General features: G+C 52.7%; 3 protein-coding genes across 7 annotated transcripts; 2 read left to right on the plus strand and 1 right to left on the minus strand.

Annotated features, from left to right (window-relative positions):
- Positions 1 to 6: 6 nt before the first annotated feature.
- On the minus strand, positions 7 to 6058 carry CNPPD1 (cyclin Pas1/PHO80 domain containing 1). The gene is made up of 8 exons (XM_041403402.1): positions 5748 to 6058; positions 5465 to 5567; positions 2999 to 3080; positions 2317 to 2437; positions 2106 to 2234; positions 1867 to 1928; positions 1547 to 1664; positions 7 to 1062 (listed from the first exon to the last, which is right to left on the minus strand). The coding sequence occupies exons 1-8, from the start codon at positions 5814 to 5816 to the stop codon at positions 430 to 432; spliced, it is 1317 nt and encodes a 438-aa protein (XP_041259336.1). The 5' UTR covers positions 5817 to 6058; the 3' UTR covers positions 7 to 429.
- Positions 6059 to 6069: 11 nt separating this feature from the next.
- Positions 6070 to 20394, plus strand: RETREG2 (reticulophagy regulator family member 2). The gene is made up of 9 exons (XM_041403401.1): positions 6070 to 6244; positions 8474 to 8580; positions 13332 to 13362; positions 14094 to 14229; positions 15561 to 15645; positions 16421 to 16558; positions 16883 to 16977; positions 17862 to 18000; positions 19088 to 20394. The coding sequence occupies exons 2-9, from the start codon at positions 8517 to 8519 to the stop codon at positions 19810 to 19812; spliced, it is 1413 nt and encodes a 470-aa protein (XP_041259335.1). The 5' UTR covers positions 6070 to 6244; positions 8474 to 8516; the 3' UTR covers positions 19813 to 20394.
- A 632-nt stretch (positions 20395 to 21026) lies between these two features.
- ZFAND2B (zinc finger AN1-type containing 2B) lies at positions 21027 to 26860 on the plus strand. Of its 5 annotated transcripts, none has more exons than XM_041403412.1 (9): positions 21032 to 21181; positions 21902 to 21996; positions 22408 to 22539; positions 23166 to 23317; positions 23748 to 23855; positions 24025 to 24094; positions 24624 to 24700; positions 25310 to 25391; positions 25658 to 25888. In XM_041403412.1, exons 1-9 carry the CDS (start codon positions 21127 to 21129, stop codon positions 25694 to 25696), a joined length of 810 nt encoding a protein of 269 aa, XP_041259346.1. In that variant the 5' UTR covers positions 21032 to 21126; the 3' UTR covers positions 25697 to 25888. The 5 variants fall into 5 exon arrangements, with proteins under 5 accessions (XP_041259348.1, XP_041259349.1, XP_041259346.1 ...); XM_041403413.1 differs by having other exon boundaries at positions 21034 to 21181; positions 25313 to 25391; XM_041403416.1 differs by lacking the exon at positions 21032 to 21181 and adding an exon at positions 21203 to 21793.
- Positions 26861 to 27104: the final 244 nt, after the last annotated feature.

Raw genomic sequence — 27104 nt, forward strand, 5'->3', positions numbered from 1 at the left:
CTTCTTCGACACTACCCCAGGCACCTCACCACCTCACTGGGGTCACTGCCTTAGCCTCTCCACCCTGCACACACAGTCCCAGCCTCCAACATCCCATATGCCACCTCTGTCCAACACCACTCACTACAGGAAGAGGTCCAATACCCGCTTTGCACAAGCACCCCAGCCCAAAGGCGACCCATATTTACCCTCCAGAACTTAACTCCTATTAAGTTCCCACCCCAGCAAGCCAGCTCTATGCCAATCTGTCCCAGCAGCCCCAAGTGAAGAACATCCCTGCCCTAAGTGGGGGGACACAAGTGCTGGTTTGAAAGTAATGCAGGAGCCTTCAGCCCCCTGCAGTTCCAGGGATCAGGGGTCCCAGAAGTGTAAGGAAGTGAGTTGTGCCACACTAGAAGGGAAGGGGAACGGGGCTGCTGTCCTATACTCCTAGCTGGGAAAAATGAAGCTCTTGATTCTACTGAGATCCATTGCAGTATGCAAGAAGCACTGCTTCAGCCCCAGGGGGTCCAGCCAGTCCTCACGGTTGGGGGCTGCATCCCACGTGGGGCCTGCAGTGGCTGAGCAAGCATGGCAGTGGAGCACCGGAGGAGCCGGGAGCACGGCGAGTCCAAAAGGGCCAGGCTGCCTGGGGGCTGCAGCAGGAGTGGTACGGTTGGATCTCTCACAGGCAGTGGGCACTTTCCGGAAAGGACCTTGTGGGAGGCGCCTGTGTTGGGCTAGATCAGGCGCCTTTGGGTAGGACAGGGCCGTCATCACGCTGCTCCACAGGTAGAGTGCAGTCGCCGTGACACCTCCACGATGTGGCTCCTTGGCCGTCTCATTCTCCCCCAGGCAACGGGTGCAGCTGGCTGAGGAGACATTGGGCAGCTCGGGCTGGGGTTGGCCAGGGGCTGGGGCAGGCTGGGCATCCAGCTGGCAGCTCCCCTTCTCGGGGAACAGCACAGGCCGGGGGGCTGCAGTGCTGACACTCCTCACGCACGCAGACCGGTGCACCACCGTGATGGAGGCGAAGATGGCTGCGAAGCCCGTCAGGTACACCACACCCAGGAGGCAGGCCAGCTGGGGAGAAGACAAATGTTAGCCCGGACACCCCCAGCAGCAGCACCCCCCGCCAGCCAGGATGCAGCACGGCCACGATCAACCCAGCAGCCGTGATAGGAAAAAGCATCACCAGGTCCAAGGCTGGATGCCAAGAGCAGGCAGCCACACTGCTAACAGAGGGCAGCACATAGCCTGCCCAAAGCTGGGCCTAAATATCACATAAGCCCCAGCTAAAAGCCAACAGTTCCTGTTCAAAACCCTAGCTGGTACCCAGTTGCCTCCATGCTACCACCATGTCCTTGCACCATGACTGATGGGGCTGTGGTCTAGCACAGGGCACACTACCCAGCACCAGGCTGCAAATCAGCATCTTCTGACAGCTTCCCCTTTCAACACAGAATAAACCAAGGTGCTGCTATCAGTGGAAAAGAGCATCCTGCTCCAAATCCACAGCCTGCTGGGTCCCACGTTCTTGCAATTAGCTGCTCTCCTATGCCCTTACCTTCACCACTTGCTGGTAGAACTGGCCCAGCACATGCTGCCACATGGACTGCTCCATGAGGACACACAGATCTGTGTAGGTGAACCAGCCACGCCACATGCCCTGTTTTTCAGCCACACTGCAAGAAGAAAAAAAAAAAAAAAAAAAAAAGGGAATGGTGGACATGATATAGACCTTCCCCATAAAAGCAGCTTCAGTCCAGGCAGGCTTGGGGAAGACCCTGCTTAAGCTCTGTACAAGGAGAGCAGGGCTACCTCCAAGCAGGGGCAGAGCCAGGCTGCAACACAGATAAAGGGATCACCCCCACCCTAGACACCTACCGTCCTTCCAGCCAGCTCAGCACTTCAAACAGCTCCCGAGGATCTGTGTAGAGACTCCAGTCCTGCCGGGACAGCAGTTAAAGGTCAGTGCAGTCAGGGCAGGTCACCCAGCACCCAGACACATCTTTCTCTATCCCTTCATGGGAGCATGTGGGAGAAAAACAGAAATCCAGACTCCCCTCCACGTCTCTTTTCCCCTGCTCTGTGAAACAGTCGGCAGCAGTTACAGTTTCACTTACAATGGCGCTCAGGAAGTTCATCTCCAGTGTGTTCATGGTCTGGACATCCACCTTCCCTGCTGCTCCCCACTCGTCGTTGAACACCTCCTCTTCCTCACCCTCATCATACAGATACTTACTTGCAACCATCTAAAAGTAGCACAAAGGACAGGATCTCAGCCTCCCCTGTACTCACATCCCACCAGCCCAGTTTCCCCTGCCCACTGCTCACCATGGAGATCAGGAAGAGGTCTGAAGATGAGATCTGCTGGAGGTATTCAGGGTTCCGGTGCCGGAGTCTCTCAATGTAAACCAGTGCCAACATCATGGAGCAGGGCGAAATGCAAGCTTCCCTGTAGGACAGGACAAGAACCAATGCTACAAACGTCCCAAGCACCAGGACACAACTTGGCTGCTCCCTCCCCATGCAGACAGTAGGAGGTTTAGCAAATTGCTAGACAGATCACAGCCTTGCCAGCTCTGTGCCAGTTGTCCTGAGCTGCAGCAACAGAAAGTGTCAGGGATGCAGGGTGGAGAGCAGAAAGCCCTGGTTTCTGTTCCCAGGCACAGTCAGCTCCAAACTGAGCAGCCCTGCCAGCAGCAAGGCATGCTGCGAGAGCTCAGCTGCCATGAGGAGACTCCAGGTTCAAATCTGGTTACCCTGGGAGCTGCAGATCCAGCCAGTACAAACTTCCAGTAACAAGAGCACATATGCACCCGAGAGCAGGATAAACTCAAAGCTGGCTGTGTCAAGAAGTCACTGTGCCTGCTGTCCGTGCCTCCAGCTTCTCTTTGACACTAATCAGGCCTAGGCACAAAGCCAGTGGCTGGCCCAGGAGACAAACTGAGTCACAGGTAAGACCAGAGCTCCAAGTTCTGACACAGGACATGAAGGGACAGGTTTTGCTTCTTACCGAGATACGTGAGACACATATTTCTTCTGGAGTCTGCGGATAGGACTGGGAGCCACTTTCTGCAGCAACTCCACAGCAATGTCTAGGACAGAAAAGCACCAAAAGGGTTAGTCCAGTGTGGTCCAGCCCATGCCCACCTCTCTCCTTCTCCCTACAAGCCCATCAGGTCTTGGTGTTTGCGCAGCCCTTCAAGTTTAAGTTAAACTGTGAGGCTTTATGGGTCAGGGACAAGTGAGGAACAAACAAACATGCAGGGCAGGCAAGTCACAGCAGGAAGAGGATGTGAGTGACCAAGGCCCTGCAGCAGTGCCAGATCAGCAGGTCTGTGTCAGGGAACCCCCAGCAGTCAGCTGCAGAGGAACATCCTGCCCTCACCCTGCAGGACCTCAGACAGCCCTTCTGGAGGCCTTCTTGCTGATGTCCCACCACATCTTGATGGTCCTTTGCTCCCCTCCAACCACCAGCATCTTCCCCCTCCACATCTCATCAGCACACCACCCTGAGACTGAGTTTGAGGTATCCATGTAACCAGGGGCCTGAAGGCACCAGCAGGTATCAAAGCACTGATACAGTGTAACTGCAGCCCAGCCTGCTTTCCCTGCACTCAGGGACATGCCTCAGCAATCAAGCACAGACACTGACATACACTGGTAGATGGCTCCAGCAGCTCCCATCTCACTTTACACAATAGGACCAGGTGGAGCATCCCAAGCAGCACTACAGTGTGATGCTAGGCAAGAAGTGCTTTAGACAGGAAACTTCAACTCCATTTTGTTTCTGAGCCCTTGTCTGACAGAACTGAGAGGAGAGTTCGTCCCAGCAGCCTTGCATTTCCAGCTACCAGGGGAAGCATCACTGCACCCCTCCTTTCTACATCTCTCCAGCAACTAAGAGAATGCCTGTACTAACATGAGTGATGTGCCCAAAGAGCAGCCACCAAGCTCAGAAACCACTGCTCTGAGGAACTTCCCTACACCATTCAGGCCACACCACTACTGTGCAGCCAGGCAGACACAGCTCCAGCCACCCAGTGGGTGTGCCCAGCCTCTCCCACTGCTGCTGCTCTCTCTGCCCTTCCAGGCCACCACCGTGCCACCGCAGAGGCAGCACCAACATCCCAAGTGATCCCTACAAGCTCGTCCTGATAGGAAATCAAATTCTTCAGCCCACAAATCCAACTCACAGCAGTGGCCTGTCCTAGAAGGAACAGACAGCAGCTGATCAGTTTCCCATCTCACAGCACAGCACACTGAGTGTGGTTACTGTTCTTCTGTCTCCAAAGGAACAAATTCACGTTTCAACTTCTCTCCTCAGACAGGGCCATGCTGCATTCTGCAACCAGCCTCCAATATCAAAGACCTTTTCCTCTTATTCCACTCTCCCAACAAGCCTCTATCTTGTCTGAGAACAGTGCCATAAACTTGCCATGTAGCAATGACAGATGTACCAAGACAGATATCATAGTCCTGGGTCCCATTTTTTGAAAGCAGCTGGTGAAGGAAGGCTGTAAAAGCAGATCAGCCCACGGACACATTCTCCACGTGCCACTTTTACCCCCAGCTGCTGGAACCACAGCATTTCCTGAGTGCAAGGCAAGCCTTAGAGTTAATAGCCCCCAACAGTTTTCCTGCTTGACTGTACCCTTTGAACTTTCATCCATAGAACAGTCCCACCCCAGTGTAATGTCAGCCTTGAGCCTCCCTCACACTGCTCGTGTTGGAACTCGTGACTCCCAGCAGTGCCCAGGCAGCTGGCTGCTCAGCCTGGTTCTGCCCTGGCACCACAGGCTCAGCATCCTCCTCCTCACCAAGGCACATCACACACAGCCTCCTGGCAACTTCAGACTGCTTCCCTAGCAAGCAGCTCATGGAAATGCTGAAAACTCCACACAGTGAAGGCCCTCTACCAAACCACTGCATGCCGTTTTCCATTCCTCTCCACCATCACCTGCACGAGCTCCTCAGCCTTAACCCAGCCCTGTTCTTCTGCTCCCCAAAACACTGCTCAATTGACAGGCAAAAAAAAAAAAAAAAAAAAAAAAAAAAAAAGAAAAAAAAAGGAAGTGATTCAGACAAACACAGCAAGAACTTGTCACCTTGGTGCTCACAACTAGAAGTTGAACAAAACCCTGAGTGTCTTGCAGAGCACACTAACCTAAGACAGCTCTCAGCAGGAACAAGCTCACAATCTGCTTTGCCAAGGAATTCACAAGCAATGTAAAGGACTTTACACACCAGTATAACAATGTCAAAAATGCAGCAACAGCCAGACGGGGCAACAAAACAGAGAACAGAAACCATGAGGCTCTGGCATCCTGCCCTGCTGTGTTGTACCGAGTGGGAAAGGCTGGGCAGGGGTGGGATTTGGCGCTGGGGAGGAAGCAGGTGACCTATTGGTCTCGGCCCCTTGGGCCACTTCCAACCCCTTTGACTCAGCATTACCATCTGGGGACAATCAGCAACCCACCTGCCACAGGGCTGGAGAGATTATCCAGGCTGCAGTCCTTGTCCCAGCCATAATAGAGCCGCTTCCGCACTCTCTCGCTCAGCTGCTGGTGCCTGGGCAGGAACTGAAGGCAGACAGAGGAGCGTGAGGAAGGCCAGAGCGCTCCTCGTACCGCGCCTCGCACCGCAGCCCAGCTCAGGGCTACACCGGGCCGGGCCGAGCGCCCACACGGGGCTCCGCGGGAGCGGGGATGGGGGATCACCCCGAGGGCCCACTAAGAGCAGGCTGGGCCGCGGACACTCACCGTGAACTCCTGGAACCCACTGAGGGAGAAGGCGCCCTCCTCGTCCAGCAGCAGCTCGTCCAGCTCCATCTTGCCCGCTCGCAGGGCGGGGGCTGACAGATCCCCTCCGGCGATACGGGGCCGGCTCTGAGGGCGCGGTGCCGGTCCGCTCCGAGGCCGAGGCCCGGCGCAGTGTCGGGAGCGGAGCCCTCAAAGCCGCTCCCAGCCTGAGCGCCACCGCCCGCCCTTCCGCCCTTCCTGTTCCGGCGCGGGGGCGCGGCCGGTCCCCGCCCCTCCCGCCGCCGGGCGCACGCGCGGCCGGTGTCACCCGGCCCCCCNGCGGCGGCCGAGGAGGAGGAGGAGGAGGCGGCGGCGGCAGCAGCGGCGCGTCTGGCGGCGGCGCTGCGGCAGCGGCTGCGGGGCTGGGAGGCGGCGCTGGCGACGGCGCAGCGGCTGCTGGTGTGGGAGAGGCCGCTGCACAGCCTGGTCACCGCGGCCGCGCTCGGCGGGGCCCTCTGGTGAGCTGGGGCGGGAAGGGGGACCGGGAGCCGTCGGTGCCGCCCGTCCGGTTCGTGCCCGTGCCCGCAGCGTGCGACGGCTTTGGGGCCCGCGGCGATGTCCCCGGGTTCCGGCGGTGTGCGCTCCCGCAGCCCGCACCGCCGTGGGATATGCACAGCCGGGAGTAGCCGCGCTGTTTTCCTCTGACAGGCATAAACAGGCCCCTCCCCGAAGGGAGAAAGTGCCAGGAGGATTTGCCTTGTCCCGCGATAATAAAATGCAGATGGGCCCAACTGGAGCGTCGCCCAGGCACGCTTCTGCTTAATTCTTGCATCCGTGTTTTTATCAGTTCGTTTCACTCGGTAACTGCGGTCAGGGAGCTCCGCGGCCTCCCCCATCGGCAGCTGCCCTGGGGCGTTTTATTTAAACCCTTCTGCTCGGTAATCTTTCCCGGGAGGTGCTGATTTTTCACTCGGCTTTGGCGTGAGAGCTTTCCCTCTTTCCTGTTTTCCCTTCTCTGCCTCTTCGGCAGGGCAGCAGCCTGAGGAGATGGGAGTGTGAGTGGCAGAGCCCAGCTGTGGATGGGAATGAAAAACATCCTGTTTGTTTGTATAAACAGTGAGTCAGTTTTACTGAGGAAAATGCTCTCAGCCAGTGGCCTTCCCAGCAGAAAAGGTCAGAAGTGGCCAGGGATAGAGTTAAATATTGGTTGCAGATGAAATAGGAAGGGGCAGATTCTGGAGTTAGAGGAGGGAAAAACAAGTGACGAAACAGCCTTTGAAGTCTCTCTGGTGAGGCAGGTTATGTTCTGTTCCCTCATCCGTACGATTATCAGAAGTGTGCGTGGTAGCCACACGTAAACTCTTGGACTACTCCACGAGCTGAAAAGTGCCAGAGCAGAGCTATGAAGTGAGAAGGAGGGGCAGAGGTGCAGGTGACAGGGGAGATGACAGGGGTGGTAGACAATGACAGCCCAGAGACTGTGTGAAAAGGTAGAGAAGAACAAAGAGTGCCCAAAATATGGGACAGCAGAGAGAGATTGAAATAGAGGAGGAAAAATGATTTAGGGTCTCACGGAGGATTCTGCCAGCATCTTTTAACGGTGATACATAAATAAGATGGAATAGGAAATTCTTCCAGAGATGATGTGTTAAGCTACAGAATTGCTGTTCAATGAGGAGGAGTACAAATGTCATTGTTTAGGTCATTAAAGGTCTTGTAAGCCCATGGAAAGTGCAGCTTTTGTTCTGTGCATTCCCAGTGAGGCACATTTCACTTCCAGTTCTTCACCTGTGACTTGGTGGGAACCCCTCCCTGCTCTGCACTGTGAGATTCTCCCTCACTACAGTCATTGTTCAGTGTATTTGTCATTAGTTACTGGCAAACACACACTGAAGAGGAGCAGGGTAAAAAAAGCAAAACTGCTTCTCCTTTCTGGAAAGGAATATTCATTAAAGAGGTGAAGGTGAATGCATTTCCCTGTTTTTTGTTTTTTTGGTTTTTTTTTTTCTGGAGTGACTTAAAAGAGCTCCTCTGAACTAGAGAAAAGGATGACTGCAGAGAGCCACTGCTGGCACAGGTGGCACCCTGGCACCTTTGTTGTCAAATCTCTGTGGAGTGGACAGATGAACTCTTTGAGTGGCACTGCACAGCTGTGTGTGGGTAGAGCTGGCAAGTGGCTTGAGCCAGTGTGTGGATGTGGGACATGAAAAGTTTTATGATAAAGTCAAGTGAGCAGCTAAACCATTTAAGTGCTAGCTAGGCTCTGGTCAAACAGGGAGAGGTTTGTGATAAGAGAACGGGCATCTAGAATGGCAAGATGCATTACCTGCATGTAATGCTGGACCTTGCCATGACAAATGGGATGCAGGTTTTCAGCAAACAGTGAGTGGCAAAGTGGCAAACAGTTTTCTGCTACAACAGTTTGTCTGTATGTTATCTAGAGCCTCCACCTTGAGGCTTTGGAGGGACTTGTACAAGTGAGCATTAGCTTTGTTTTGCAACCTAGGGAGGAGCTCAGAAGACGGGAAGGAGAGCGCTGGACGATGGCAGGGAGTCAGCTGTCTGGTGGTGGGCAAAGGCACCATTTGGGAATGTGCTGTGGTGTGGGTGGGTGTCTGCAGAGTACAGTGCTTGCTACAGTGGTCCATAGCAGTTGGGCATTTCTGCTTTGAGCTGTATCTATTTGCTCACCAAGAGCAGTAATTTGCTGCCTTTTGCCTGTCTAACAATTTCTGTTTCATTTCTAGGTTGTTTTCCTCCACTTCCCTGAGACCCCTCTTTCTCCTCAGCATGTCCCTTCTTGGCATCCTCTTGTTGGAGAAGTGGAAACCCAGGTTCCTGTTTGATTTCTCAGGTATGTGATGATTAGCACTGTAGATAGTGACGTGGTTCTAGTGCTACCAGCTGCTGGGCTATGGCTTTGGCCCTTCCTGGGCTGTCTCAGCAGTCTTGTAAGCCCCATTCCTTCTTTAACTGCAGGCCCAGGTAGTGGTGCTGCCTCTTATCTTTTTGTGTCAGAGGATTAGGATGTATCCTAACACTCTGGGTATGGAGAATTGCTCCCAGTGCTGAGAAATTCTGGGAGTGGCTAATACTGAGGGTGACTAAGGGGCTCAGCTGTCTTGCCAGAGAAGCTAATGACAGGGATGCTGTGTTTCTGCTGTGTCCTTTCTCTCCTGAAAATGTGGCAAAAAGATCATTTCAAGTCTGAGCACTTAGAGCCAGCTAAGCTGAGGGAAGGAAAGGAGGAGAGGGAAGTGTATTGGTTTTAGTTAAGTTCAGTGTGGGCTTACACCCTGAAAGAAGCAGAGCAAATGAGAGCCACTTCTTGTGGCAGGTAGCAGAGTGGGTGATGAAGTCTGACAGCAACAACAGTTAGTGTATTGTGCCTGTACTGAACAGCATCTGATCTCCTGCTAATCAGTGAGTCTGGTTACCTGTCTTATCTTTCCCTTTTATTGAAGGGTCTGTGCCAACATTAGACACAAAAGCAGCAAGAGGAATGGCCTCATAAAGATGGTAGACATGGATTGGCTGCTGTCTGCTTTGAGTGCCTCCTTCCTTGGAGTTTATTAAATGATGGAACACAGACCTGCCTACTGCATCTACTGCTACTGTTCAAAGGCAGCTCAGGGCCCTCCATCCCTGCCTCTCTACTCTAGGGAGAGTTTCTGAATGAAAGCCCCTCTATATGTGTGTATGTAAGGTGCCCTTTATTTGACCTAAAAGGGTACTGACTTAAAGGGTGCTTTCACAGAAATCCTGATAAGATTAGGTATGTTACAGCTGTAGTCTTGAAACTGTTTGTTTTGTGTGGTTCAGGTAACCAGGCAGTTAAACTGGACTGGCCAATTTAATTTCCTGCTTATTCACATTGTTTTTTTAAGGGAATAGTTTAAAGCCAACTCAAACCACCTTGCTTGAAACGTGTCCAGAAATGCAAAAGCCTGGTGTCCAGTACAGAATGGTGTCATTGAGGCAGGTGGGGGTGGAATCATTTCAGCAAGTACTTGGCCTGTAAAAGTTGTGTTGTCATAGAAGAAATAGGAAATTCATACTGAAATCAATTTATATGATGCAGAGCCATAAAGACTAGAAAAGCAAAGAAAACAGCAACACCAGAGATTAGGCTCATCCTATGCTAACAGCTCTGCTAGAAGTCAGTGCACATCCCACTGCACCTCTCTTCAGTGTTCTTCACATATTTCATGCCCTTCTGCTTTTCTGCTGCAGAAAACAGGGACACCTTTCTGATGTGCCTGTTCAGGTCACAGCCCTGATTCTGACATGATCCACTGGGCTGTGTTTCCTTTGCTTCCACAAGGAAGGAGTGGTGCTCTGCATTCCTGAGGGGCCTCCCATTCAATTGGTACTCCTGAACACTTAGGGGTTCTTGTTTGGCTCCCACTTCCTGCTGAAGCAGAGCTGCACCTTTGTGGATTACCTCCTTAGTGCTTCCTGTTAGTCTTTTCTGGAATTCTAGGAGATGGGTCAGTACCATACCTTCAAGGGTCAGCACATACATATAAACCTCAGCTTGTGACAGTTTTGTATGTCTCAGATGACTGCTTATGAGATGACTTCTGAAGGAATGCTAAAACCTCAGCATGTTTTTTGAAGTTACTCACACACTGTGATCAGGGTCACTCTAACAGCATCAATATGCACAAAATTTTTAGGCCCTTTCAGAAGGGACTGCATATTTTCAGCTCCCATGCAGGGTATTTCCCCAATATCTACATGGAGTTCTACTTAGATGCTATTTAAGGACTTAGGAAGTATCTCCAGTTTCACCTGAAATGGGTATCAAGTAGGGATGTTTTGGTAGCATCGCTGTTTGGCAGCTGAGTTTTGGTCAGTGCAGGAGAGTGTAGTGTGGAAGAGCTCTAGCAAAAGTTGTGTTTCAATTGAATGCCAGTACTCCTTAAAAAGGGCCCCTGCTTTCTAGCTGAAGTTTATACACAGATGAAGAATGTCTCTTGGAGAAGCGTTGAAAACCTGTAAGAGCCAAGGAATCCATCAGCAATAATTTGTCAGTACCAACATGCAACCTAAACTCCTGCATGGCTGTCTGATCTCTCAGAAGAGTCTGGTGTATGTCAAGTGATTTGTAGTGATCCACAGTCCAGTGTGAAACACTGACAGAAAGATTTCAGCCAGTTATTGATGATCTGAGGCCAGCTCTGGATGTCCTGCTTGCCAACTTAGTTATACTAGTGCTTGACAGTATTTCAGCACAGGATGGAGTTAAGCCTTTACTAAGGGAACATTTCCTGTTGGAAATGCTCTAGGTTTTTTGGGATTGGGCTCTTCTTACAACTGGTCTAAGACTCCAGTGCTTTGAGATGGCCAGCAGGCAGACTGCTCTACTACAGGAAGCAACATACTGTTGATCTTAAAGACAGCTTGTGTTTTGCCAGATAGCTGAAATCACGTGAAGATCCTGCAGCCTGCTGAAATGTTCTGCTGCCCAAAGTGTCTCTGAAACCTTCAGGATCAAGTGAGGAGAGTTGTTTCACTCCCTCTACTGGCATATTTTGGATGGCTTGGATGACTGCAGCCAGTCGAGAGGAGTGGGGTTCCTGTGCCATCCCACTTATTGTGTTGCTAGCACATCTGTCCAGCAGAGGTGGCGAGCATCCCAGCTCCTCATTTGATACACCATACAACTGGTGTAGTGAGCCCTCACAGACTGGCCAGTGCCAGATGTAATGTATTTGGTGATTTAGCACAGGTAGTGGATGAGGCTTAGAGACAGAGCTGGATTTCTGTGTGCTGCAGTTAAGCAGCTTTAGATTCCTGAGCACAATAACAAAACACAGCAATGGCGGTTGCAGGAGGGAGGCAGCTGCCCTGTGGGGGTGGAGCTGCATCCATAATATTCACACTGCAGCTCAGGCTCCCTCTGTGAGCTGCCCCAGCCGCCATGCCAAACGCTCGTGGCAGAGGAGCGAAGGGGCAGCCCTGTGTGAGAGCATTTGACTCCTCTTGTCAGGCCTGATTACTGGAAATCTGGGTCACGCTCTCAAAGAATCGCCTCCTCCCTGGGTGGTTGGCCTCCTGCTCCACTGCGCGAGCCGGCTGGTGCAGTGCCTGCAGCGGGAGGAGGAGTCTGGCAGGCTTGGCCCAGCACCCTGTGTCTTGGGAGAACAGTGGCAGGGCTGCTACAAGCAGTTGGTCTCTTCTGGGGCTTGAGCTGGGTGGAGTCTGAAGTCTCACTGGGTGATCGCAGTGATGGTTGTTCGCATCTTTGGTGCATTTCCCTGAGGGAGTCACTGCCCCTCTTGGGCTTTGTGCCTGGCTGGTGACTCCAGGGAGGATTCAAACCCCTTTTTGCACACGTTGCATTTCTTTAGCCCATTTCTAACTATAAGCCTAGTCTCTGAGGTTAAGCTCTCTTCTTTTATTTCAGTTCTGTTGACACGGTGACATGCAGTGTGGGGGACAGGGTTAGGGTTATAACCTCATGCACCAAGTTTGCTGCAGGTCAGACAGCATCAAAGATATATCAGTCCCTGCCAGCTCTAGGACAGTATGCAGACTGGTACAGGAGGGTAGACCTCAATGAGCTATCACAGTATGAACAGGGCATTGTTAAACACAGGAGACTTACAAAGACTGTGTTGATAGAAGGGCTTTGGTTGAGCCCTGTTCATCCTGAGATACCAGTCAGCTTGATATCACAGATATCCAAATCTGTGAGCAACCAGGCTGATGAATTTCAGCTGTAGAAATTGTTTTCAGTTGTAGAAATTTTTTTCTCAGTGTATCTAAAACCAGAGCATAATCATACATGACCTCTGCTATTGAAACAACACTCCTCTTTTCAGTACTGCATTAACTAAGTCCCTGTTTGATCCTCACTGGGTTCAGTGCAGAGGGAAATGAGAGAGCCTTTCCCTTGTCCTTATCCAGAATGATGGACCTTAGGAGTATAGTTATATCTGTGCCTGGCACAAAAGGCTGTCAGGGGACATAAAAGAGCCCTAAAATTAGAAAATTATGCAGAAGACTGTTATTTGTTACTTAATTCCATGGGAGAGGATGGAGACAACAGGGACATCTCTGGTATTTGTACATAGCATTCTGCCAAGGACTGGGCCTGGTCAGTGGGAAGTGCAGCTCAGACCTCCTGGTGCCATGTTTAGCTGCAAAATGGAAGCTGAAGCTTTACCCAGCTCCAAAACTGTGCTGGCAGCCCCCTTTGAATGACAAGTGCTGGCATCCACTGTAGGAATGGCACTGCCCAGACATTTGGGACACCAGGAAAAGCCGCATGATCCCTGGAGCAGACAGCCCCATGTAAGCACCACGGCCCACCTCAGATATGAGTGCCCTGCTGTGTGTGTGTTGGGCTGCAAGGTGTGCTGGGGTGCCCAGAGACCAGTGGCTCTGCTGCTCCGAGTCTCCGGGCGTGCTTTGTTAAAGCCTTTGCAGCTCAGGCTCCAAGCCAGTGATTCCTGCTTGCGTGAGAGCACAAAGAAGGTCCCCAGGGTGCATCCAGAGCTAAGGATGATACATCTGCAGCTCTGCTCTGTTCAACTGGTAAAAATGTCGGGTCGCATTTTGTACTTGGCTGACTAATCTGCTGTGTTCTCTCTACAGCACAGCCATCAGAGGAGCCAGGAGGAGAGAGGTAAGCTCACAGATGTGTTCCTTGGTGTGGGGAGAGTGGGGAAGCCTTAATTTAGTATGGTGATCTCACCTGTCCTTTTTTCCTGTTGTCAATAAACTGCATGGCTCCTGCTGTGAAACATTGCTAGTGGCTTCCGCACTGGTAGCTGCTTATCAGCTCAGGAGCCACAGTTTGGGACTCTGGGGAAAGCTAGTGTTCTTTCAGTAGCAATAAAGCTCAAGTACTTTTGATAGGAGTTCTTAGGTTTCTTCCCTGCATCTGTCCTGAGCTATTTAAGAGTCCTCCAGAGAGAAGGAGACACTGAGACTGATTTCCACAGGCTGAACGTGCTCTCTCTGGTGGTGTGGCTTGCATCCTTGGCTGTGGTTGTAGGTCTGAGCACTGCATTCTGCCTGCCTTGGTCTTGGTGCCAGAGGAGGCCATATAACTAGTTCCACCTCCAGTGCTTCTGTCTGCGTGGCTTTGAGTAAACTGCTTTGCATCTTGGGCTTGTGGCATGGGGATTCTGTGGCATGGTATCTGCTGCTGCTTTGCTCAGGTGTCTCTTGACTTTCTTCCTGATTGAAGGGAAAAACTGTCTCCAAATCAAGCATCTTCCGCAGTTCAGTTGAAAATGCAGTCAGTGTTGTCAAACCTTGGTAGGGAACTCTGCTTCCTGGTGCAGCTGTTCCTCTCCCCCAGGAAAACAGACGATGTTCAAAGATTGTCTTCTTGCTCTTGTCTGTCTCTAGTGAGGGGGTGACTTCAGGGGCACAACCTCACCTGCTCAGTGTCCCTGAGCTGTGCCACTGTCTGGCAGAGAGCTGGGTCACCTTCAGGCTCTACCTGCAGGAACTGCTACAGTACAAGAGGCAAAATCCTGCCAAGGTAAGCTGGAGATACCTACTCTTCTGTGCAGGGACTTTTATTTCCATTACTTGTTCCTTAAGAAATGGAAGAATGTAAATTCAATATTTTTACAATTGCTATCCCTGTCCAGTATTTGCTGTTCGTTCCTTGCAGATTCTATGCCATGGGAAGTTCAAATAATGAGTAATTGACTTCCAATATTTGTAAACTGGAGCTGAACTTAATCTCCTGTGAATGGCTTGTTGTACTTGCTTTAATTTCTTAGTGTGCAAAGGAAGCTCTTAGATTGGGACTGGGGAGAAAAAAAGGGAAGCCTACAGTCTCTGGCCCTTTCATGAGTTCCATTCTTAAGCTGGTCCTGTTTCACTAGCCAGGATTGTTGCTAGCAAAGTCCAAATGCAGCGCTATTTCTGAGTGCATGGAAACTTGTCATTAAACATGTTCTAATGGCTGTGATGTATGTTGTTTGGAAAGGATTTATAGACAGGAACTGCCTTAGCATCACAAAAAGTAGGACAGACCAACCGCTAGGATTGTGTCAGGCTTCCTGGCATTCAGTGTGCCAAAAGGAGTGGGTTTCTAACCCTGCTTATTGCTCCTTTTCTGTCCCAGCCACAGGGAGTAGAAGACCAGGTCCAAAGATGCCCATAAGGAATGAACTCATTGGGAGCAAAGCCCACAGGGGAACCTTAGCTTTTGCAGACCCTCTCCGTTATGAATTGAACTCTTAATTGCAGGATATAGTCCATATCTGAACCCATGCCCTGGTTTGCAGATTGTCTATTCTCACTTCCCCCCCCACCCCACCCTCAGGAGAATATAAGACAAGCCATCAGGGCTGCACCATTATACTTCACTTTTTCCAGAGGAGAAGGGTCCTGGTCTGATGGGAGCATGGTCTCTGCTAATGCCAGCTGGTTTATGGCACAGCAGTGGCCCAGCATCTGGTGGCTCTGTACGGGTTCCCGTCTCTGTCAGGACAGCACAGTTTTCTCCTGAAGTGCTGAGCTCTACAGAGAGATGTACAAGTGGCAATTTGCAATATCCCATCATATCCTCAGGGAATGTAAATTGCTTCATAAAGAACTGTCTGATAAAGTTTTGATTTGTTTTACTGGGGCGTTGGGTTGCCTTGGTCATCCAACACTTGAACCTCTAATGCTTGCAGCTTAACCCAACCGAGCTGTCCGAGTTCTGACTGTCAGCACCTGAATGTACTCGGTGCAGAGCTGGCTGACTGACTTGGTTAGGGCCATCCCTCGTGTTGCACTAAATGGGTTTCTGGCATGGGTTGCATAGATGTATCTCTGCCTCTTGTCACTTCTGTTTGTTCCTCTCTCTTCCTTCAGTTCTGCATGAGTGTCTGTTCAGGCTGCCTGATTCTGGCTGTAGTTGGACACTATGTTCCAGGCATAATGATCTCCTACATCATTTGTGAGTATAAGCAGTGCTCTTGTCTGACTTAAGCTGAGACATGACCTAACTGTGCTGTTGATAGGCTGGTAAAAGCAAATTTGTAGTTTTCTCGAGGGGATCTCTGCTAGATGATGAATCAATTTACAGGGAATGTGTTCCAGGAAGTCTGTGTAAACACGTGCATGCAGTACGACTGCAAAGGCAGGAGAGGGAGCCGTGACTAAAACATTGGTGCCCTCTGTTCCCCACTGCTGAGGCTGTGTTGGCCGAGGCTCCAGGGAAGCAGGAATTTACAGTCTCTGTTCCTAAGGTGGACAAATCCATATTGGAAGTGTTGTAAACAAAGCTGCATCTTGGGTAAATAGACCTTTTTTACTGTATCATGAGTCCCTAATAACTCTGTTCTGGTGCTCTGCTGCGAGTGCAATCTACACATGAGCTCGATGCAGCTACCCATATAAAATTTTTGGTAATACCTAGTTTGAATTCTCATCTAAGCTCATTTTAGGGCTTCTTTTGCATGTTGGGTCTGGGGTGCAGTGGCTGAAGGGAAGGGCTTATGCTTCATCTTAACATAAATCTATATTCTCTCTAAGATCTGGCAGTAAAACCTGGTTAATCAAGCAGCTTTGCAATGAGTAAGAAGAGCCATGGACGAGGATTTTTAGGCATTCAGATGGGAAAGAACATGCCATTGAAATGTGTTTCCCTTGAAGACTTTCTCAGTGGCTCTACAGAAGAGTCAGGTTGTGCTTGATCTGTCTCTCACACTCCCTGCATTCCATGTCCACAGTGCTCAGCATTCTGCTGTGGCCTCTGGTGGTCTACCATGAGCTGATCCAGAGGATGTACACACGTTTGGAGCCTGTCCTGATGAAACTCGACTACAGTATGAAGGCAGAGACGCTGCACCACAAGCATGAGAAGAAGAGTAAGGAACCACCTTCTCCCTAGTTTTTTATGGTGTTGTAGCCATAGCAGAAGGACAATGGGAGATCATGTCTGCCAACACTCTGTGGTGACAGGCTGCAGGGGAGCAGGGGAAGAGAGGTGGAAACTTAAGGGCTAACTTTAAGGGTTATGTGGAGAGCAACTGTGTGCTTCCAGGTGATCCTGAGAACAGCACATGAGAGCTACAGATTATGCTTGTCTCCAGGAGCCCTGTGCACTTTCACAGAGGAAGTAGGGGATAGTGGTGTATAAAGGCAGAAAATTCCTTCAGTGTCAGGTAAAGCCTTTCTTCTCTTTCTCACAGAACGACAAGGGAAGAGTGAGCCTGCAGCAGGCGATGAGCCAACAGCAGAGACGGAGAGTGAGAGCGAAGCAGAGCTGTCAGGCTTCTCCCCAGTGGTAAGAGCTCACAGAGCTTAGCAGGAACCAATCCCTCCTCTCTGGTCTATAGCAGCCTGAGAGTCAAGGGGTGGTCTGAGTACAGCAACAATGACAACACACAGCAGAGCAATAAATCACTTCTTTGCAGAATTCAGAGAGGAAAAGGTCATGTGTTTGATGAAAGCCATCATCTCCAGTCTGGGTGTTGAGAATTTGGTGCCACAGAGCTGATGATGCCGCAGTAGGGCAGGGCCAGCCATGCCCCAGCCTTGTGCTGACCTCAGAATTACTTTGATGGTTATACTTCATGCTCAGAGAATGCAAGTGTCTCCTGAAGAAATTAACTTCCCTGCTGTAATGTGCAGGGGCTCCTCAAAACAGGAAAAGGGAGTTGAGCAGCTTTAGTGTCTCTTACACAGTTCTCTGCTTTCAGAGAGATAGTGTGTGACCTATATTTGCACCACATTAAAAAACCAAGCAGAAGCTCCTGGCATGTATCTGGGCTGTGAGGTGGGAAGCTTGTTTCCAAAGGAATGTGGATACTTGAACCACTGCTACTTGTAGAAGGCTTTGTTGCGCTCTGTGTGAATGCAAAAGGGAAGGGGTGTTTTCCTTGGTGATCCCAGGAGAAGAATAAGGATCAAAGCCTTCTGAGACTCCTACAGTCTCATCCCATCTTGTGCTGCCTCTTTTGTGTTCTTCACTGAGAGCAGGCAAACCTTCAGGCAGTGATTTATTGCAGGAAAGCCAGTGAGCTGAGACTGCCTTCCAGTGCAGGGAGCACTTTGCCAGCAGCATACTGTCCCTCCAGCAAGGACTTCTGCCTGGAAGGTCTGCAGGTGCCCATAGGCAGTGTAGGTACTTAGACACACAGGAATTTGTCTCTCTGCCTTCATCCCATGCAGGTGGATGTGAAGAAAACTGCCCTGGCACTGTCAATCACAGATTCTGAGCTCTCTGATGAGGAGGCTTCTATCCTGGAGAGTGGGGGCTTTTCTGTTTCAAGGGCTACCACCCCACAGCTGACGGATGTTTCTGAAGGTACATAATGGGACACCTTGCTGCCCCCTTATCCTCAGTGTTTTGGCCCAGAACAGTGGGTCATACAAATGGGAGGACAGGGAGAGAACCCAGGTATTTGCATAGAAAGAGCATTGAAAGGAGGAAGGAAAAGCAGTGCAAGCATGCCCTGACTTCATGGCTGATCATAAGCTGGGTTCTGAGTAGACATCAGCCTCTAATTATTGCCCCACAAAGTAATACGGTCTTGCGACTCCAGCTAGGGAGCAAGGCCACCCACAAAGTCCCACAGAAATAACTGAATAGAATAGTCACACACCAATATATGATACTGGGTGAAACAGGTCAGACTTACTAGCTCAGAGAAGGACTGGTTAGTGGTGAAGAACATGGAGGTAACCACTCAGTGGCCACTTGGGTGTCTAGGAAGGAGCGGGCAGGTGATGCAAGCACAATTTCCCTGACCATGGCAGTTTTAATGGGCAGCTCTAAATGCAGAGAGTGTGAGCTGGAGCAGGAAGTCCTCTCTCAGCACAGAGCACATAGAACAGGATCACAAAAGAAACATTATGTTGATGATTCCTCTCCGTGTGTGGAGACACGAGGCTTGACTCCATTTCAGAAGGCTGATTTATTATGTTAGATATTATATTAAAATGTTACATTAAAACTATACTAAAAAACCAAAGAAATCAGAAAACTACAACAAAAACAAAACAGAACAGAATAGAATAACAAAAATTCTGTAACTGCTCACAACCTTGGCACAGGTGGCTGTGATTGGTCATCAATGAAAAACAATCCACATGGACCAATCATAGATGCACCTGTTGCATTCCACAGCAGCAGATAGTAATTGTTTACATTTCTCTCCTGAGGCTCCTCAGTTTCTCAGGAGAGGAAAAATCCCAGCAAAGGATTTTCTTAATATTATAGCTACAACATTACACATGAATCATGCCACTGGCAGAAGGGAATAACCGCGGACTTCTTCCTGTCCTCCAAGGATGGGGAAGGTACCCTAAAGTCAGCTGTGGTGTGTCAGCTGGAGAAGGTGGGTGGGAGGTCAGGGTGAAGGAACATGTACCTTAATGCTGGTGCCTTTCAGACCTGGATCAGCAGAGCCTGCACAGTGAGCCAGAGGAGTCATTTTCCAAGGACCTGGCAGAGTTTCCATCTGTGGAAGAATATCATTCCAGAGACCTGGGGCCACAGAGCGATGAAGACGCGTTTGGTGTGCCTCTGGGTCCTGAGCTTGCCCACGCTGCCTGTGAGCTGGACTCAGCAGACAAAGAGGCCACGGACTCTGACCTCTCCATCCTTCGCCTCGCGTCTCCTCTCCATTTTGTAAATACGCACTTCAATGGGAGTGGGCAAGTGGCAGGAGGCAATGCAGAGCCAAAGACTGTCCCTGCCCCAGGCCTGGGCATCTGCATTAACACGCTGAGCGAGGAGATCGTCACCACTGCCATCACCACAGCTGTGCAGAATACCCTCTCTGCCCTCCTGCGGTCCTCAGAGGCCAGTGAGGGACCCCCCCTCTCTGAGTTCCTCCCCACAGAGCCTGAAGAGAAACTGAGCTTCCAAGCACACCTGTCAGAGAGCGAAGTGGTGGAGACAGAGACAGAAGCTTCACCGGAGGATGAGGAGGAAGCAGATGACTTTGAGCTACTGGATCAGGGGGAGCTGGAGCAAATGGATGTAGAGCTGGGGTTCGGAGAGGAGCAGGAGGCACAAGAGGCTGCTCCATCTCCCTCCTCTCCCATGCTTGCTGAGCTGCCAAAGCAAGGAGATGAGGAGGAGGCAGTGATGACAGCAACATCTATGTCTTAGGTCTTACCTGTGCTCCCCCTTTTCCTCCATCATCACTGGAAAGAAGGAAAAACTCACACAGTGAACGTGCAGTGGGTTTTTAGATGTTTGTGTTGACTGGGATGGAAACGCATCAGTGTTAATGTGCTGTGTCTGGAATAATGAAACCTTTCCATCCTTCTAGAGCCTGGCCTTCACTGGCTGAGCAGGAGGCCCTGCAGCTGGGGAGGAGCCAGCTCCTAGAAGCCTTATGCCACAATTGAAACACCAACCCCAGCAAACGCTTCCTAGTAATGGTGCAGTATTTCGGTCTGTCTTCTGTTTGTCTTTTGTTTTGCACGCTGAGTACCGAGCTAGCTGTAGCTGCTGCTAATACCCACATCCCCAGTAGGACATATGCAATCTTATTTTATTGGGTTTTTAAATGGCTAAAAGTGTAAATAATTTTAACTTTCATTGGTTTTGTCTGGGGGGAGGGATGGGGGGGTGCACAGTCAAATGTGGCTCTCAGGGGCAAGCAAAGGGAAAGGGGTCTTTGGAGCAGAGGGTGGCAGTAAGGGGGCAAGGGCAGACTGGTGTTGTGCAAAGAGACCTCTTCTGCAGACTGTTACTGTCTTTTGTGTCACTGCTGGAACAGGGTGTTGGGCAATACCTGCTTTTTTTCCCTGTCTCATTTCAGTTCTGTTACTGGGTGGCTGTGGAGTTGATCTTTTTGCAGTCAATGAAATTCACTCCTGGCCCTGTTCAGTACTCCAGTTTTTTGCTGCCGTGGCATCTCTTGCCTTCCGCACCACTGACCCTTCTAGCACCCCATCTGTGCTCTGCTGGGCATTGTAGCATGGCACCTGGAGACTCCGAGGTGACCGGAATAGAGCCAGGAGCTTTGTTACACGGCAGGATCCGTGGTTTGTTTCCCTTGGGGCAGGGGAGGAAGGATGGAGGGATGAAAGTTCAAGCTGTCCCATGGCAGCAGACACTTCTTGCCGGCCTGGCAGGGCAGGATGGTTCTGGCGATGGCCCTCGTGGACTCCGCCTTGCCCTGAGCCTTCCCCCGGCGCCGGGCAGGTCTCTGGAGCTCATCTTCCCACGGGTGCCAGCGGCGCTCCCGGCGGAAGGGCACGCGCAGGGGGGCGGGGCGGGCCGCGGGGCGGGCCGCGGGGCGGGGCTGTGCCTGCTCCCGCCCTGTGACGCCCCGCCGGAAGCGGGCGCGGCGGAGCCGCCTGGGGCGGGCCGCGGGGCGGGCCGCGGGGCGGGGCTGTGCCTGCTCCCGCCCTGTGACGCCCCGCCGGAAGCGGGCGCGGCGGAGCCGCCGGTGCCGGTGGCGGCAGTGCCGCCATGGAGTTCCCGGACCTGGGCGCGCACTGCTCCTGGCCCGCCTGCCAGCGCCTGGGTGAGCGCCGGGGGACCCCGGGGGTGGGCACGGCTCGCACGCCGGCGAGACCGCCGCGGTTTTGGGCCTGGGCGGCACGGAGCGGGCAGCCCGGCCTGCGGGGAGGCGGCGGGGCGGTGCCGGGCGCCGCTCGGTAGCGGCGTTGAAGGGCGGGACGTGTCGCCCGTGCTGCCCATGGCAGAGGGGTCCCTGATCATTCCTGCTGCCCGCGGGCACCCCGCTAGGGCGGGGCTGGCTGTCGCTGCCGGTAGACCGGGTGGCTCTGTCCGGGTACGCGGCTCTACCGGGTGGGCAGCGGCTCTTGCCCGGGGATAGCGGGGCAGGGCCCGGACAGGCACCCCCCTGCCGGGCCTGGATGCTGCAGGCTGGGGAGGCCGCACGCGGCGGGGCCGCTGGGACCCGTCCGTAGCCCGGTTATCCCGGTGGGCGAAGCCCGTAGCGACTGTCAGCATCACTTCCCACCGGTTTGAGGCCGCCCGCGGGAAGCTTGGTGTCATTCAGGATGCTACTCCTGATCTCGGGGACCGCACGTTTTGAGGAGGAGCCCTGGGTATTTCTGAAGACGTGGCTATGGACCTGCAGCCCTTTTGTTTTCATGCTGGGGGATGAGAGGTGCGGCCCTGGCTTTGTCCCGGGTCACTGTTTTGCCTTTGGGAAGTCGGGGAGGCCCCTGGGCTGCGGGTGGGCAGTGCTGATCTCCATGCCATGTCCTGCTCCTAGACTTCCTTCCTCTCAAATGCGATGCCTGCGAGCAGATCTTCTGCACCGACCACATCGCTTATGCCCAGCACGATTGCACCTCTGCCTACAAGAAGGTAAGTGCAGGGAGCAGATCTCATCCACCCTCCTGCATGGAGCTGCTGAGCTTTTCTAGCCACCAATCATAATAATCTGTAGTGACTTTGGTCGCTTGAGCAGTCCCCTTTGGGATGTGCAGAGTCTGAAGATGTACCTCAAAGCCAGGATCTGCATCTTAGTGCCACAAACATCCAGCCCTCCCTCTCCCACTGGGTGGAGTGGTTTGGGCATCTCCCAGCCACACCGTCTTCTCTCCCGGAGTGTATGTCTGTGCCTCTGCACCTGCTGTGCAAGCTGGTTGGAGGGTCATGAGCAGGATCTCAAACTGCAGCTGAAGCTGTGGAAGCCATGGTAGGCAGATCCTGAAAGGGAGAGCGATGACTGTGCAGTGCTCAAGGTTGCCCAGCTCCCTGTTGTTGTCTCTGCAGGATGTGCAGGTCCCGGTGTGTCCCCTCTGCAACACGCCAGTCCCTGTGAGGCGGGGGGAGATGCCTGATGTTGTGGTGGGTGAGCACATTGACCGTGACTGCAAGTCTGACCCCGCACAGCGCAAGCGCAAGGTGTGTACTGCGGGGCTCTGCCAGAGCCTGGCAATGGGATGAAAACAACACAGATTCAGCCCTGCCTGGTGCTATCTCTGGCACAGGCTGATCCAGGGAGGGTTGATGAGCTGCAGGCATCCGCAGGGCTTTGTGGAGGGTGTCAGGGGAGCAGGGCGGTGATGGAGTGGGGCTGGGCAGCCACGTGGGACATAAGGATGGTAAACTGCATGCTGCTATTAGGAAAATGCAATTGGCAATTAGCTACCCCATCTTGCCAGGAGATGAAATTGCTGCAGGGAGCTGACCCTAGAGGAGTCCAGCCCAGCAGCAGCTGGAATGCCCTGGCCTATCCCCACTGGGCTGGTATGGAAGGCAGGAGTCCCTGGGCAAGGCACTCTTTTCCTGCTGTGCATTCTGTGGCTATGGAGACTCTTGTTTATGGAGACTGAGGCACCAGTGAATTACTAATAAGCTATCTAAAGAAATTATTCAGAGACATCTAAAGAAAGTATTTGGAGACAAATTTCAGAGCCTTGCAGAAGAACACTGGTGGGGAAGGCTGGTCAGTGCCCAGGGCCTGCCATGGAGAGAGGGGACAGCCCACAGCATGTGCTCCTTTTCAGCACTGCCGTGTCATCTTTCAGATCTTCACCAACAAGTGTTTGAAGCCTGGCTGCAAGCAGAAGGAGATGATGAAGGTGATCTGTGACCAGTGCCACAAGAACTACTGCCTCAAGCATCGGCACCCCCTGGACCATGACTGCAGTGGGGCAGGGCATCCCCTTTCCAAAGCAGGGTGAGGGCCTGAGAACAGACAGCCTGGGAGGGGTGGGGCTGTGTTTGCCAGATTGGTGACAGGGAAGAATCCCATTGTCTGGGTCTGCTGCATTCTGACACTCCCTGCCCTGTGTGCCAGGGTGTCCTGCAGCACCAAGCACACTGGTATACACAGTCTTTCCTGCAGCAAAAACTGTCAGTACTGCCTGCTGGCTGCTTTGCTCTTGCTTCTTTCCCCAACCCCTTATTCTGTAGCCAGTCGTTTCTGCCTGTCCTGGTAGAGGGTTTTAGGGAGAGAAACAGCACTAGAAACTCCTGGGAATAACAGCCGCAACATGGGAGGAGAAGGAGCCAGGGAGGCATCTTGCTTATCCAGCTTGATATCCCAAGATGCCTGGGAATTGCTCATGATAGTAAACAGTTTCTCACAGGTGTCCTGTCTGTCCTAGGCATGCTGCAGTTACCAGAGCTCAGGCATCTTCCTCCAAAATAGTCACCGCATCAAGCAGTGGAGCTGCCCGGCCAGCAGACAGCTCCTCTTCCCTGGCCTGTGCCAGGTAAGGTGATGGCCTCACTTGTAATTCTGAGGTGGGCATGACCAGGCTCATCTTGGCTCTCTGTGGAATGCCAGAGCGACAGCTCCCTTCTTCTTGTGCCACAGCAGGACCGATAGTCATACTAGAGCTCCCTGCCTTGACAATAACGCGGCTTTTCTTCTGCTTGCAGGGGAGGCAGAGCAGCTGCGTCGCAGACTCGCAGCACCTCCCCTCCAGCTGTCATGCTGCAGAATGGGCTGGTGAGTGGCTTGGCCTGGCCATTTGGGGTGGTTTCTGTGCCCTCTAAGAAGTGACTGCAACAAATGCTTTCTAGCTCACACTCTGTGACTAGGTGACTGTGCTCCCAGCTGTGTCTTCCCTGGCAGACAGTGATCCTAAATGCTCTGTGGGAAATCAGAGCTTGCTCTGGTGCCTGCAAATGACAGCTCTCTGCTGCACTTGTTGCTTAGCTTTCCCCAAAGGGACAAAGTGCACCAGCCATTTTCCTTGGGTGTTGTCTTTCTGCAGCACAACCAAAGGCTGAAAGAGACTGGAAGCTGTTTTCCACTGGTATTCTTGGCATACTCCTGCATTAGCAAGCAGGGATGTGTCCCCTTGGGCAGGGGCAGAGCATTGCTCTCTGTCCAGAGCCCCAGTTTTTCACCTTGGCTGTGTCTGGTCTCCTGGAGAGAGAAGATTTGCCCACCCTTGGCCAGGAAAACTGTACCTACCACATGCGCTTCCTGCCCCCTACCCTGGCCAAGCTGGTGACAAGATGTTTTGTTTCAGAGCGAGGAAGAGGCACTGCAGCGAGCTCTGGAGATGTCCCTGGCAGAGTCGGCACGCAGCTCAGCACAGCAACCCAGGTACAGCCCCAAAACACGTGGTGTGGTGTGGTGTGGTGTGCACTCCCCTGTGTGTGAGAGGGGCCTGGGCAAGCATCATGTGGCTCTGGGATAACATTCCTCTCAGCACGTGTTTCCATATGATGCCTCTGTGGCTGACAGGGGGAAAAAAGGAAGAGTCCAGAGCAAACAGGGAACTGTTCAGCAAGCAAGCCCTCAGCCCTAGGGGTGCTGATAGGGGACAGTGACTGACACACAGAGTAGGGCAAACCATTGTCTGACCACTTGTCAGCTAATGGGTTTGGCTGGAGCATGATAGGTGGAGTAGGGGTGTTCATGGAGGGTACCCAGGAGCTTATGTCCCCAGGCACAGTGCCCAGTGCTGCTAAAAGCACCATCTTACAGATTGGACTTAACATGGCTCTCCTTGGCCCAGATTTCTGGCTTCTAGCCCCAGCTGGATCCTCTGCTCCCTCCCCAGCCCCATGCCTGTTCAAAGTTATCCTCAGTTGCTCCTTGCCTTAAGATATGCTGAGGGGTTGCAGTGAGATGCTGAAACCCAGAAGGGCTCTGAGCACTCAGCCCATGAGCCTGAGGGAGGCTGAGGCACACACTGCACTACTGTCCCAGCAGCACACAGGAGGAGGAGGATCTGGCACTGGCCCAGGCACTGTCAGCGAGCGAAGCCGAGTACCAGCAGTCGCAGCGGCAGGTGAGTGAGGCTGGCTGTGGGCTCTGAGCTGCTGTGGGCTTGATCCTGGCCTAGCTGTTTGAGGGAGGGGGCCTCCCTGGGTTCTGCTTACTCTGGGCTCTATCTAGCCTGCGTTTCTTCACAAGGAGGGCAGCCCAGCCTGGGGCAGTGGCAGCATCACTGCTGAGCACTCATCTCTGGGAATCTGAGCACTAGATGTGCCCTGTTGTAGGAGGGAGGAAGAAGCCTGCTTGCCCTTGCTCACTGTGTGCTCCTTTCTGTTCCAGGCACACGGTTCAAAGCCATCCAACTGCAGCATGTCGTAGGCAGGTGAGGCGGGGTGTGCCAGCAGACACAGCATCCTGCTTGTGACCCGAGGAGCGGCTCTGGCCTCCCACATGGATGCCATGGGGTTCTGTCCTGGACACTGGTACCAAGAGCCCCTTGCCAAGGACAGCTCATCTCCCTGGGAGCTGAAAGCAACCAAATATACACTGACACTTCAGCCCTAGTACGTATATAAAATTAGTGCAGCGAATTGCTGATGCTCCTGGGGAGGTGAAGAGTGCACAGGATGGAGCTGGGTACACACTGACCAAAGCAAGCAGCAGCCCAGGGTCTGCACTTACCTGCAGTTGCCACGGCCGTGTCCCAATACTGCTGGGACTGTGGGGAGAGGGCACAGCTGTGTGGGGATGTCTCTGCACGTTCAGACATACAGCTGGAATGTAGCTGGCTTCTGTAGTGGGGGGCTGGATTCCATGCTCTGAGGAGGGCTGTGCCAGCCCCTCAGCAAAGAGCAAATGTGCTGGGATCGTATCTTGCCTGGGCATGGCACAGCTGAATGTGTGTGCACAGCTTGCCTGTGTGGCACAGCCTCCCAGCAGTGTGAAAGCAGCCCCTTCCCTGCTCCCCACACCCTCAGGTGCCTCCCTGCTGTTTGCATGTACAAGAGCACGTTGGGCCTTGCCTTGCTCGGCTGGGGCACAAGACCTCTCTGAGACTGAATGGAGCTGCATTTCCTTTCTGGTTTAATATAATAAGTAACCTTGGCAGTGACTTGAATGGCAGCGTCACTCACATGGGATGGTTGCAGCTCCCTTCCTGCTGCCCTAAACTTAAACAGGGCCCTGTTTAAATGCTGCTGGGGTAGGAATGCCTCATTTCTTCCAGTTGTGTTGCTGGGGATCCCCTCCTGGATAGCAATAGCACAGAACCCCTCCTTACAAACAAAGCCCTGAGCCTAGAGCCTGGTTGGGCAGAGGGGATTTGTCCTGCTGGCCTCCTGCAGTGAGTCTGCAGCCATGCAGAGCTGTGCTGCTTTCCCACCAGCAGCTGTAACCATTCCTGCAGGGCTGTGCCTGGTTCTGCACAGGACTGGGCTGTCCTGCTCTGAGCATCTGAGGGAGGGGGGGTTCAGGCTGGGTCCAGGGAATGCTGAGACTTGTCAAAGTGCTGCTTGGGAGAGAATAAAAGCATAGCATAAGGTACAGAGGTACCTGAGGGAGCAGTCACTTGGTGTCCAGCCCAGAGTGGCACATCTCTGTGGATGGTGGTTGAAGTGGGGGGCACATTGGGATGAGGGGACACCAGCTGCCCTGCTCTTCCATTACTGCTGGGGTGCAGCCCCCTGCCAAGCTCAGCCCTTTGTGTGGGAATGGGGAAGGCACTCACAGCCTGCTCAGCCCCTTGCCCACGTAAGCCCAAGGAGCTCAAGCTTGTGGCAGAGCTGCC

This window comes from Onychostruthus taczanowskii, unplaced genomic scaffold (assembly GCF_017590055.1).
Source record: "Onychostruthus taczanowskii isolate IOZ18803 unplaced genomic scaffold, ASM1759005v1 scaffold20, whole genome shotgun sequence".
In the NCBI taxonomy this organism is placed as follows: domain Eukaryota; kingdom Metazoa; phylum Chordata; class Aves; order Passeriformes; family Passeridae; genus Onychostruthus; species Onychostruthus taczanowskii.

Coding starts and splice junctions, on each gene's coding strand:
- CNPPD1 (XM_041403402.1), bottom strand. CDS start 5,816: ATGGAGCTGGACGAGCTGCTGCTGGACGAGGAGGGCGCCTTCTCCCTC. Junction 5,568..5,747: donor GTGGGTTCCAGGAGTTCACG/GTGAGTGTCCGC, acceptor GTCTGCCTTCAG/TTCCTGCCCAGGCACCAGCA. Junction 1,063..1,546: donor TCTACCAGCAAGTGGTGAAG/GTAAGGGCATAG, acceptor TCTTCTCCCCAG/CTGGCCTGCCTCCTGGGTGT.
- RETREG2 (XM_041403401.1), top strand. CDS start 8,517: ATGTCCCTTCTTGGCATCCTCTTGTTGGAGAAGTGGAAACCCAGGTTC. Junction 14,230..15,560: donor AGAGGCAAAATCCTGCCAAG/GTAAGCTGGAGA, acceptor CTCTTCCTTCAG/TTCTGCATGAGTGTCTGTTC. Junction 15,646..16,420: donor AATGATCTCCTACATCATTT/GTGAGTATAAGC, acceptor CCATGTCCACAG/TGCTCAGCATTCTGCTGTGG.
- ZFAND2B (XM_041403412.1), top strand. CDS start 21,127: ATGGAGTTCCCGGACCTGGGCGCGCACTGCTCCTGGCCCGCCTGCCAG. Junction 21,182..21,901: donor GCCCGCCTGCCAGCGCCTGG/GTGAGCGCCGGG, acceptor TCCTGCTCCTAG/ACTTCCTTCCTCTCAAATGC. Junction 24,701..25,309: donor AGCTCAGCACAGCAACCCAG/GTACAGCCCCAA, acceptor CTACTGTCCCAG/CAGCACACAGGAGGAGGAGG.